This window comes from Lottia gigantea (assembly GCF_000327385.1).
Source record: "Lottia gigantea unplaced genomic scaffold LOTGIsca_4, whole genome shotgun sequence".
NCBI classification, from domain to species: domain Eukaryota; kingdom Metazoa; phylum Mollusca; class Gastropoda; family Lottiidae; genus Lottia; species Lottia gigantea.
The window spans coordinates 3656395-3670223 of NW_008709379.1; the positions used below are offsets into that span (position 1 = coordinate 3656395).

At 32.6% G+C, this 13829-nt stretch overlaps 1 protein-coding gene across 1 annotated transcript; it reads left to right on the top strand.

Annotated features, from left to right (window-relative positions):
* Positions 1–9354: 9354 nt before the first annotated feature.
* On the top strand, positions 9355–13327 carry LOTGIDRAFT_73775 (hypothetical protein; the record flags this gene model as incomplete). Its single annotated transcript, XM_009059561.1, has 4 exons — positions 9355–9521; positions 11753–11849; positions 12475–12684; positions 12989–13327. Coding segments are annotated over 4 exons (813 nt in total), but the record flags the coding sequence as incomplete, so codon positions are not given.
* Positions 13328–13829: the final 502 nt, after the last annotated feature.

The window sequence follows — 13829 nt, forward strand, 5'->3', positions numbered from 1 at the left end:
AAGACTTTTAAATTAGAGACAAGACAGATTGAGGCAGATGATGCACTCCAATAAAAGCACCTGCTGGGAGCGGATTTAACTCCAATCAAGTAACCTCCTTAGTTAAAAATAGTATATTGTCGTTTAATGCCGGATGTCGTTTTAAAAGTGGATTATTATTTCAGAGACAAAGAAGAAGTCGACTAATATCAATGATACTATTTTTTATAACAATGATCTCAGTAATTCTAGTAATGATGTCATTATGGATACAATTGTTTCTCGTTATACTACCTTCATGATAGATATTAGTAGCATACATTCGATGTGAATTGAGAAATTCCTAAAACTGGTGGTTACACCTGGAAGGCCCATTGATGCTTTGTGCAATAAGTGTATTTACAACTTTGGACATATATTACTGTGCCGGTCGAACTAGTTTCTTTAACTATTTGTCTTTATAACCTCAACATTTTGCAACAGAATTTGTTACCATTTCAGAAAATAATTCTTAGTAAGGAATCTCTCACTGATTGTTTATTTTATCTTTGTTATTCTGTACCTTGTTAATTAGTAGTATAATATCGAGGGTATCGACACAACGACAAGAGCTTCAAGAGGTCAGGGACACATTGCTAGAAAGGATCCTTGAGAACATGGGATATTGCTTGAAAAATATTGCCTTTCTGTCTTTCTTTCTGTCTCAATGAAGTCTTTGGGCTTTTAACTTAAGAGCTGGAAGCTATTGATCATCATTGAACCATTGTTTATAATCCTTTTGTAAGCGCTTGCCAATGTTACTAATAGCACCTTGGTCGAACTGGCCTCGTATGTATGCGCATGCTTATCTCATTGAAAACAGGAAGCTACACTGTAAATGAATATTCATGCAGGAAATTCCAATTGGCTAATTGTGAGTTCCAATTTAATGTAATTTTGATGTAAGTTATATATGTTGATCGCCTACGTCAGCTGGCAATAAATGTATTCTGCCACGTAATTGGTAGCTTAGCGAAAATTTGAAGTGCACCACGTAGAATTATTTGACATTATTCGTGACTTCATGTGTGGAATGGTATATAACCCCTTCCTTATTGCATTCTAGTATCATAAATTCCCAACCTAAATTTGTAAATATTGAATAAACAGGTAATTGCGATGGTCTTAAATCATAGAAATTTGAATAAAATTGACGGGGTATGAGTTTGAATACAACGTGGAATCGAGTAGGTGCATAAAACAGGAAACTTTGTCGTGCCTTTCAGCTTCTCAAGAAGCAGTTTGTCTGAAACTAAATGAATTCGAAATTATCTACACAGGAAAAATATAGCAAATATTACTAAGCGACATTATCCCTTCAGTAATCACTGGAACGAATATCCGAGATAGTTTCATAATTGTGGGTGCGCTATTACTATTAGCTGCAGTGGTTATGAGAAATAGAGAGTATCCACAGTATTACTGCATGTGCAATGCTATGTCTTTTTACTCTGTTATAGCTCATTAGTATATTCTTTAGAATAACAGTATGATGGAACCAATATTACAGATCTCTACAAGATTGTGGACATCCAATTAGTCAGCGTGAAAGCTAACAGGTGGGCTTCTTATACACACAAAGTGTTTGTATGTATCTATCATAGTGAAGGCTTGATAAATTAAGATTGGAATATCTCATAACTTTACTTTATGGAGGGTTATAATTCTAACTTGGCATATAATCATTAAAGTTCATTTAACGAGATTACACTAAGTTACACTAAGAACGTGTTAATTCACCTTAACTGAAACTGATCAAAATACATTGGTTATCAAAGCTTACGACGATACATCGCCAGATTAGTATGTCTTAATAAATTTGTTTAGTGGAATTTACTATATTACTGACAGGTAAGTCTTAAGTACTTAGTACTTTTTATTAATTTAATCTTCTCCCATATTTATAATACAATATCTCTCACGCGGACTTTCAGGTATGCTGCCATTTTTAACTCTTATATTAAATGGTTGTTTTGATTTAGTCTCTATAGGAGATAAACTTGATAGTCGCCATGTTTGTTTTCTTTTCAAAAATACGCGAAAAGACTTATAAATGCAAGATAGTTCAGTAAGCACAGATCATTCTGCCCTGTAATAAAATATCAAACGAAACTTTAGATATGTTTAAAAAAAACCATCTCTTTAAATTTGCGTAGGAAAATTTGAAAATTCAAGAAATGTTAAAGATATTAAAATACCTGTATTTTTTTTAAGAAGATATACATTAGCAGGCAGACTATATAATACATACTGTAGATCTACTGAAAGTAAAGCCAGATAATATTAAAGCAATACACAGGTGTGTTAAAGTATTTCAGATTGAAAATTGAAGTTTTAACATACTTCATTAAGGTGGAGTAAAAATTTGAACTATGGTTGTAGTTGGGAGCGTTATATTTTATATTACAAATTTTTGAAACTATTTCAAATTACAAATCTCATCCATATAAATAATTCTATGATTTCTCTCTATTCCTATTTATTATCATGAAGCAGCAACCTAAATACTCTCAGGTATAAAAGAATTTGCTTCAACCATGTACAATGGAACGAAACTGGTCATTTTCAGACACTCAATATACTTTCAACTTTAGCCATCAATAGAGTTTTCAAAGGAATTGTGTAACCGAAAACTAAACAGTACGGTAGAGACATTAAAATAATTTGATGGAGAGAGTTGCCGTTGAGACTCCGTTGGAATTGCGTGTTAAAGGTAAAAACACTGTTTCATTTAAATGAGTCAGGAATGTGAAATTAATTCCCTCTCAGTATCACTTTTCATTTCAAAATACAAACCAGCTTCATTATTGTTGTATTTTTTATTCTTTCTTTGGCAGAAGATCGTAAAACTCAATCTTACCTCATTAAGGGATGTATAAATTAGAAATTTATCAAATAAACCTGGTCATAATCTACTGAAATGAATTCAATTTGGTTTTAACTTTTAACTTTATAACTTTTCTGTGCCTGATTGGGCCAAAGACAGGCAACGCCTTGTATTTTTTTAGTACCAACTTTCAAGAGATCTATATCGCACACAGGCTGGAACTCACGAGGACCGTTGGTTTATTGTTCGATCAACTTGGCGCATTTTTTATGTCTTCTCCACTTTTGACCTGTGTCACTGATGCGGGAAAAGGGGTACCATCTCGACCTATGCTGCGATGCTGATGATGGTTACACAAAATAAATGTTTTCAGCTATGTGGACTCCGAAAGTGATGCTATGAGTGACATCAGGTGTTATGATATGGCGCATCTTTATTTAATCAAGTATTTGGACCTGAACTTAAAATCAGATTGGATCACTTGGCGTAGTTTTCGGGAAAATAAACAGCCATCGCTATATCATTGATGGATATATTATATAATTATGGTGTCTGTCTACTTTTTTTTATTAAAAATATCGATCAGCCACAGTCGATTTGACATCAGACCAATTTTAGTACAAAGGAGTGTTTTATGTAAAGTTATTTTCCTGGTAAATTGAAAGTGTCTGCTAACTCTTATTTTTGCTAGACAGATATATCGAAAACGAACTTGATGCCCAAAATTCAATTATCTATCAAAGGAAAGCGACACCATGACGTCGGGTTTTGCTTGTACTCGTTCTAAATGGAATATTTGCAGATTCCCTGATGCAAGATGCAGATACGATGCCCGAAAAACAACCTTTTCGCTCAACTGTCAGAAATTTTGTCCAATAATAAACCTATATATTTTTTAATTTTATTGTATATGTGTGAGATGTTTGTTCGTACCCTGATAAAAATTATTCTAAAAGTACATAAACAGTTTGTCATAATCGTTATTACTTTAGGTGTCTTGAAGTGATTGATAGAATCTAGTTAATCATTCTGCATTCCCTTTCTGTTCAAAACATGAATTCCTGTTACCTTACTAAATCTTTTAAGAGAATTGAATGCCAAAGAAAAACTAACAAAACAATCAAAACTTATCACCGCTTGATCATTACATACGTGAGAATGTCCCAATGCATCTAAACACACAATGAAAATACAGTTCGCCAGGATCGGCAAACTTGTCCATGAAATCATCAAATTCACGTAAGCTGTTTTTTTCCAAGATTCTAGGATAAATAGATCAAATGTCAAATTATCTAAATGTATTGGCAGTCAAAGAGTGTGTTCATGTGGCCTTTGGGATGGGTTGAAGAGAGACATCATGTATTACAGTAAACTGATCACAAGTTACTATCCGTTCTCAAGAGGACGAAAGTTATACATTCAGTGAAGTTTTTAAAACTCGTTCAAGCATCTGTCAACACTCAAAGTGTAGTAATATTAATGAAAGCTAGAAACTAATTAAAAGGAATATGTTTGTAAATTTATTGTATATAAATGTGTGTTATACAAATATTCCAATTAAGTTTTACGATGATGGTATATAATCAGATAATTAGTTTTGAACCAATTAACACAATTAATTTTTAACTGAACATCTGGGATTTGACTTTAAGGGCTTTTTTGTAAAAAAAAGAATACGTCGTAACACTCAATGCAATCAAAGTATGCATCAAAATTAAGGCCAATATTATATAAAAAATTTAATTTATCCGCGAAAGGAAACATTTTATCTTGTAACCCTTTTTTAATTGGATTTCTGTATCAGTCAATTCTCCAACGATGTATCAACTAGGTCAGATGAAAAACAATTGATTGATCAGATGTTCCTAGACACAACCAGTTTCTTTCAGTTTCTGTCAATCCAAGAACCGACCCGAACTCATCTAAGAAGGGCGATAAACAGTTATCAATAACAATCAACTTTTAAACAATATTAAGCATCCACCTCCTATCTAATCAAAAGAACCAAAATTCAGGTTTATATTCCAAAAAAAATTTTGTCCATACCATTTGCTAGCTGAGCTTCTAAAACTGTGATATGGATACTCAACGCTACGGGACACTTTGCTTGGCTCAATGGGGATTATTCAACGATGCCAAACCTCTTGACAGTGATGACTTCAATAATACAAAGAAATAGTAAAAATTACCAAAATGCTCCAGAAAATATGTTATACAACCTATCTTCTCAAACAATTAATAAAAATAAGGTTACTATAAAAGTATTACAGTTTCACTGTGATTTATTGAATAGGTTTATTCACATTATCACGTGTATAATTAAGCCTCTAATTATTTTTCTCTTGAAAAGGTTGGTAAATGGAAATAGGTTGTATGATTAATGACTATATGACTATACTGCAATGTAATATTACATGGTTTGTTTGGCCTTCCTGCCATTATCATGATGTTATTCCCATCATACTAGTTAATCCCACTTGTAGTCTCTTATTACAAAGTTTTTTTTATGTTTTCTTTTTAAGCTATAATTTGTTGCACACGCATATTGCATATGAAATGTAACATATGGTTTATATAACAATTTCACGAACAATGTTTTTATAATGGTCATGAGCAAGGTCCGGTGATATCTGTGAGAATCTAACTACTGAATTAATGATTACTCGCTCTGTGATCAGTGACGACTTAACATCGCAGTTGTAGCCAGTGTTGTCATTCGTTGCAGATGTACTCTCTACCAATAATTGAATGTTTTCGTCCTGGGCGGAACCTGCAATCATCTGGATTACCTTCGAAGTTGGTCAATATTCGATATGAGTGTTTCTGATTCGACCTGAACCCACCTCAAAAGTAGAATTAATCAGATTTAGCTTCTTTAAGAAGGTACCAAAAGTTTGACAGAGGCGAACTACTACAGACAATAGTACACTTTCGTCCGAACATTTATTGAAAATCACCCATATTGGAACCATCAGAACTATCATTTATAAAAGACAAATTTTCGTACTGCAACCGTCGGTAGTAAGACGATGAGTGGTATGTAAATAAAGTTAAAAGTTAAGTTGAGATCGGCAGTATTCTGTTGTGCTCGCGAAAATTTAACTTGTTCACTATTTGATTATATAGTAAAGCAATATTCACATTTCTCGGTGGATTTATATAAGTAGAAATAAAACTTAAGTGATAGTTGATCTAAAAATTTATCTTTTAAAAAATCTTCTCGGGGTTTCGTTCTTTTTTAAATAATTAGTCAGAAAGAGAAAACTACAATTTTCCCATCTTGCCTTATTAAAGAATGTATATTCTACTATCACGCAAGTCTGTGCCTATGCTTTCGTAGCATTTTTTGATACAGCCTATAATTCCAACTATCTACTACTACTACTAATACCCTCACTGAACTTTAATTTTTTTGACTCAGAAAAATTCCCAGCTAAGATATGTGTTTTTTAAGTATTCAAGTATAATGTTTCTCCATTGAATTATGGTAAGCATTCTCAAACGTTTGATGCTAATTGAAGCGAACTTAACTCATGGTGACGATGTTTCGATTTTGAGAGTCTGAATCGAACAGGTCTAAAACTGGGTTAATTGTTTATTTTATATGTATGTTGGAGAAATGTCGCCAAATGTAGATATTAGATGTGCTTAAAAGTTTGAATTCCATTGAAAATTCATATCTTTAATTCGTTCATAAATTCATTTAAGTAATTGTTGACATCATACTGAAACTGAACTAGGTCGTCAGAAAAAAAACCCAACCTATTCTAGATCTAGCCCGATAAACCTAAAAGTTCCACAAACGTATGGATGAGTTTCGTCACTGTTCAACCTTGGCGAAATTTCATCTTATTATCCCGCCCGAGGACCTAGTAAGACCAGATTTATCGGGCTAGAAGTGTTTTGGTCTTTACTATAGATTTATATGTCTTCTACGCATCCAGCCCAGGTTTATGTATTGAACCGTGCACCAAACTGAATTCGTGTTAAATATGTCATTATCGTCACGGATTAATATTGAAAATTAATTGTCATTGATAAACACCATAACATGCTTTAAATGTGTAATTTGGATATTGAGACGAAAGTCTTGGTCGAGATTTTCATAAACTAACCAAACATTTTGAAATATAGTACGTTAATATCAAAGTCATACTATTGGTTAAACAAATAAATGGGATCAGAGGCCAGGGGACTGAATAAACCTTCCGTGTATTATTATTTTACACTGCTTTACAATCCTGTGTGATAATATTACCATCTTATTACTCCATTTAAATGTTAGAGACAAATATAAGGCCAACGACACTGAACTCTGGGAAATTCAGAAAGGTATGGCATTAACTTTCTATCTTATCAAATTTTGTTTATTTTTCAACCAATCTGAACATGTTTCAGGTACAAGTACACCTAGAACTTAATAAGTGTGTATTTTATACATCAATTTTCAATTATTATTCAACCATACATGTGTTTCTCTTTCGGTACAGGTGGCCTTTTGCTAATAGATAGTACAACATAACTCTGTTTAAGAGGAAAGTTTAAAGGAAGATTTTTAAAAAAAATAGACTCCATCAAAGTAAAATATTTGTTATTGTAGTATTTGATTTTGCGCTAATGATATTAGTGTATATTCATTTGATCAGGACAAAAAAAAACAGGTATGCACATTTTTTAAACAATTAAACCTTATTCTCAGAAACGGGATTTTTTTTTATCTCAGCCAAACAGTAATAGTATACATTTCAGCGGCAAATTTGAGCCTTCAAATCCATGTGTGTCTAGAATTATTCCCATTTGAAAGTTAAAAATACGTGTCGTCTTTGCTTGAGAAACTGCCATATAGGAAAAGAAAAAGAAATTCCAAGTTTGAGATATGTTTTAAGGAATTATGCGATTTTCGTACATTTTTAGTACTTCTATTTACATGTATTCAAGACTCAAATCAACCCCCCAAAATAGCGCATCTGTCCATTTAAATTTATTAACCCGAAAAAGAAGATTATTCTCACCAGCACAATATTTGAGGATTATCACTTGTTACTCAAAATCAATAGCTTTATTAAACATTCTTATAATTATTCATTATTTTGAAAATATTAAATATTTAAAGTTAGACATTAAAAAAGGTGATAGTTTCTATTTGATTTTTGATGTTTTGAAATGATTTCCTTTCTCGATAGGTTAATACTTATAAACCAATATTTTCACATTCATGATGACTTTTGAGTATATCTTAAAACGCGGTTAATTAGTTACAAATAATTGTACCACCCTATTTTCGTTGATAGGTTTTTCAGAATGCGGATTAATACATCTGGACGTTTGTTATTGAGATAAGTTTTGTACGATTCCAGGTTATGATATTGTCTTGGGTATGTGTTTATCTCGTTGAACACACATAATTACAACTATGTACTTATCAGATGATTTCTCAATTTACATTAGAAAGTACCAGATGATCTACTTACAGTGATTGCTTCTGCGACATTTCGCCTCCGTCATGATAGCAATTTACCCTTTTAATGTGACATATTATAGATCTGATAATGCTGCTAATGAAAGCCTTGTAATTGATGCTACCTTATTAATCATATTAAGGTGTGTTTAGACAAGCCTTAATCACTAGCCTAGGTCATAGAGCACTATTTACTCTAAATATGAAAATTATTATCAGTAGATTATATTACCAAAAAAACAAAATATCGTCTCGCACCAATCCTACAATCTATTCTAAAATATACATTCCATGCCTTAGGAATTGATTTTTCTTGTGATGTAGATTATGCATTGAAAGTAAGAGATTATATCTATGATAGGGAGGTATATATATTGTTCAGTAGCTCATATCCACAATAGACGCGGAATCGCAACAAGAAGGGCCGTGTTACACTTTCACAATGAAATACCTCTAGTTGGACTACCATAGTCACATATACCATTTGCAATGGTGATATATAAGTACAGAATATGACAATATTAAAATATATGATACCAACTAATGTCTGTGTACAAATTTTGATTTTATGATAAAAAGACAGATCAAATCAAAGTTTTCATTTTTCTCATCATATTAATATTTCACGCTGTAAAGTGTTTTAGTTATTTGATCTTTGATCAATTCGGTTACTTTCATAAATAAATAAACAGCCGAACGTTGACTAAGGTTGGCAATTATAAGATGGTCTTGGTACTCAGAACTGCTGTATGCAAATATCAGTTAAACGAATCAATGCATTAAAAACTGTTCCGAATGGTAAAATTAATTATCTTTTGAAAGAGAAAAACTATTTGCTTTATTATTTATTCCTATATCGGGTGATTATTACACACTCATACAAGTCAACAGCAAACTATTTTATTGTATTGAGATAAGACACTCAAGGGATGAACTATGATATAATCAATCAACTTTGTGATGTTATGTGATGTTACAAGATCTTTGAAATATTTTTTTTTCTATTGTAGGATTCAAATGAAGAATTATGAGCTTGCTGTCGGTTACTCGAGCTATAACTGTGAGATTACTCTTCAGCTGCCATGGTTTGTTAACTATATGGAGGGTATGTTTAGTCCGAAAGAACAACAATTACTGGTATCTAGGATGTATATTATTATTATTGGTTATAGAATTATTAATCACTTTATTCAAGAAAGGTGGAAAGGAGTGGAAATGGTTAGTGCAAATTGTATTAATTAGACATAGGATCTACTTTCTACTTTTCTTCTCAGTTACTCTTAATGTTATTGCCTTGATGGTGGAAATACTAGCACCTGAAGGTTATTTATATATTGCTCTCCGCACTGCACATTGGTTCAGGTGTTTTATAGACAAAGCGCTATTTTTCGATTTTTCTGATTTTCGTTAGGGTTCATCTTTGGGTGATTACATACACTCACACCAAGTTTTGTCAAAATCCATCAAGAATTGTGCCTTGTAGAGTGTTTACGTGCTACAAATTGAACGCATTTTTAAGAACAAGAGCAAAAATTCATATTATTTATTTTCCGATTATTCTGATTTTCAATAGGGTTTATCCTTGGATGATAGTAACACTCATACCAAGTTTCATCTAAATCCGTCAAGATTTGCGCCTTCTGGAGTGTTTACGAGCTAAAAATTAAACGCGTTTTCAAGAACACGGGGGCAATAGCTCATACAATATTTTTCAATTTTTCTGATTTTCGATAGGGTTTATACTTGGGTGATAACAAACACTCACACCAAGTTTCGTCAAAATCTGTCCAAAATTGTACCTTCTAGAGTGTTTACTAGTTAAAATTGAACGCGTTTTCAAGAACAAGGGCAATAAGTCATACTAATCATTTTTTGATCCTTTTGATTTTAAATAGGGTTCATCACTCACACCATCAAAATCCGTCAGGAATTGCGCCTTCTTGAGTGTTCACGAGCGTTTTAAGAACAAGGGCAATAACTCATACTAAATATTTTTCGATTTTTCTGATTTTCAATAGTGTTCATCCTTGGGTGAGTCAAGAATTGTGCCTTGTAGAGTGTTTACGAGGAATTGTGGACGTACGGACGGACGGACCGACGGACAGGGTGACGACAATATACGCCCCCATTTCATGTGGGCATATAAAAACTAACAATGGTAACACCAGTAAGGACGTAGTTTTGTAATTGGGAAAATATTTTGAATGTTTTTAATCTTCTCTTTTAGAGCATAATATTTTATAAAAATAAATTTTTCCCTTTTCAAGAGTTATGAGTCACATACCTATGTGTACTTAGTATATGATCAATGGGAACTTACATTATCATACCTCTATTAAATTACAACTGGTCAAATACACCAATAAGCAGAGTCTGATTCGCCAAATACATATTCTAGGATAAAATTTATCGATACATCTTGTACCTTACTAACTAACTTCACCAATTAGAAGTGCCTAGTTGCATCTCTCACAAATAGTTATTCTAAGATAGAAAAGAATAAGTAGGTTTCAGACTGTGTTTATAGCTTGTAATTGTATTATTTAATTAGTATATGATAACATTAGAATAATAAGTCTGAAATATGCACCCTGCTGACAGGCGTCAAGAGGTTAGACTGGTTCTACCATTATTATAAACTGTATTTTAAACCAGTGTTGTATAGTACAAAATGTGACATTAATAATTGTGAATAATAGCAATACGTTATTTAATAATTAATATTTCATGAATTAATGAAGCTTCCCCTGTGTTAAATGGACAGACAAATACACAAGCAGTTTATATTATAAGTACATTGGTACTATTTTGAATAAAAATTCCAGAGTAATTGGTATCGAAAATAGTACAGTAGCACCCTTTCATGATTCGACCCTTATCGGGTCTTAATAAATGCTTCCACTCAAATTTGCTCAAAAATTTGTTACATATCTGTAAAGATCGAGGGTCGCAATTAATGGCATTTTATTCCGAGATCCGTGCATTTGTATTGGTTTGGAACTTTCGTAGTATTTAAAATTTTCGTCAAGTTTAGTAAATAAGGTCAATAAATCATACTGAAAAGGGCCTTTCAACAATGTCTCCAAAAGACGATCTACAAAGATCATTGCCATAGCCATAGTAGCCTACTTATAAGCAACGTTTTCTCAATTTTCTCTGATGTATTTTGAGTAGTCCATTCTTACCACTTTTCATGGATTAAAGAGTGGTTTATATGCCTCTTTGTGCATATCTCAGTCTTTTGTTAATGTACTCTTTTTCATTTAACACCAGTATCTCTAATATCATTCATTCAAATGTATCTTTTAGGATAGATACAGACTTATGTTGTTTCGAGGAAAGTTTTTCAGAAATTCCAGGAACTACATACGTTTGTGAATGGTTCTCTAATATCCATCTGCATAACAAATTAACATGCCAAATTCCAATCTATCATTCTATTTTGATAGGTTTTGTCCTAGTGTATTTATATATCTAATGACGATTGTGCCAGCTATATGGTTATTAGAATTGTATGAAATGGAAAAGAGACTAACAGATCGCAGTGTTACCAATACATCGTTACTTCTCGATCTGGCGAAAAATGAAACTGTACAGGAAATGAGTGCTGAGTTGGGTAGTGTGCTGGGAGTAAGTATACAATTATAGAAAACTCTATTATCCATTGTTTTTGTTCTGTAAGCTGAAGATATGAGATTTGTTCCACTCTATCCTTTGGATTCTTTCTTCCAGATCTCACCCTGTCTGAGATGCAGGGTGGAGTTGTTGACACGGGCTGTCTTTAAGATCGTGTAATAATCCTTCGCCCTTGGTTGGTTGAAAATTGACAAGAAAGGGTTTATGTTACTGTGCTGACATTGCAAATTCTATTTCCACTGATTCCGTGACAGACAAGGTCACGAAATCAATTTCAATACAACAACATTCAAAATATATTGTGTTTTCAACAACATTCAAAATATGTTGTGTTTTCAACAACATTCAAAATATATTGTGTTTTCAACAACATTCAAAATATATCGTGTTTTCAACAACTGTTCCTGCCTTTCTGAACCACGGCATTCGATACCATCTGAAATGTGATGCACAGGAATGTCAAAATCTGAACTAACATTTCAAATCTCAAACTCATTTTTAAATCTGACATATCTAACAATAATTTTATTTCTAGGTTAAATTTGAAATACGAATTCCTATATTGTTGAACTCTGACGAATGGATAAGAACATTAGAGCAGATTTTATTGTTGATTCTTATCATAGGAAGATGGATTTTACCAAAAGGCAAATTAACCCATGATCAGCTGTCTCAGTTGTTATTAGTTTATATAGGTACCGCAGCAGATATCGTTGAATTCTTTGAAGCTTTTAAAGAAGATAAGGTGGGTTAAAAATCTTTAAGGTTTTATTTTGCAAATTGTTATAATTTTTTTTATGATTGTTAAGTCCCATGAAAATATAAAAAGTGACACAAAAAAGATTATTCTTCTGAAAGTAGCCATGACTTAGTACATCCGGACGTACTCAGAGCTCTTTTACTTACTGGGCTTTGTGTGTGATGGTCCTGTTTTCAAGGGAATAAACGCGATGAATTATAAACTTGCTCTAGATAGGCCTACTTCCACTTTTTATTCGAATAGATTTTTTGAATATTACTATCTGTTAAATATTGCATTTTGTTTTTAGGTGAGACATAATGAGACGCTTTGTATCATCATACTTGGAATATGGTCACTAAGTCTAATTCGATTTTCATTGGTGTTGACTGCCTCGAGATCTCGACAAGACTATACTGGTTTAGTTCCAATTGCACCAGACCCTGAAACGGGCTGTTGTTCTGCAGACGTTTATGGAATAATTATATCTATTCTTTTGCAAGACGCACCATTCCTCGTTCTTAGGATGTTATTAATATTTAGATATAATGTTCTAAGCTACACCAATATGTTCTTTACGTCTAAAAATACTATTGTGATAGTGCTACTTGTTTATAGATTGGTAGTGGTTCAAATCGAAAAACGTGCCGAACAGGATGTGGATTATAATAAATACCGGTTTCCTTATGATCCACGTGCAAAGCGAGGTCCAGATAGTGTATCACTCTCCAGCAGTAAAAGTAGTATTGCCAGCAAGCACAAACTTATAAACCAGAACCATGGTTTTTATGACACTCCTAGATCGTTACGATACAAATTAGACAATGATCAAGCCAAAAAGACGGTTTATCTACAAGAATTAAGTTCGCCTGTCTAAGATTATAAAAGATTAAACTAATTTTATGAAAGTTGCTTAAAGAACCCATATCTTGAGAAATGCGGTGAAGTAAGATTCGTATCTCTTATGCTGATAAATATAATAGCGACCCTATCATGTGAAGTGATGCATGGAGGCTAAAGTTTAAACTGGAATTTAAACTGGACCTAAATTATGTCTCTTTGAGAAATGTGTTTCTTTTTTTGAATTTTATCTATTATCGTGTCCCCGAAATAAATCGTAGTAGTTTTTCGGATAACCAACTACAAATTTT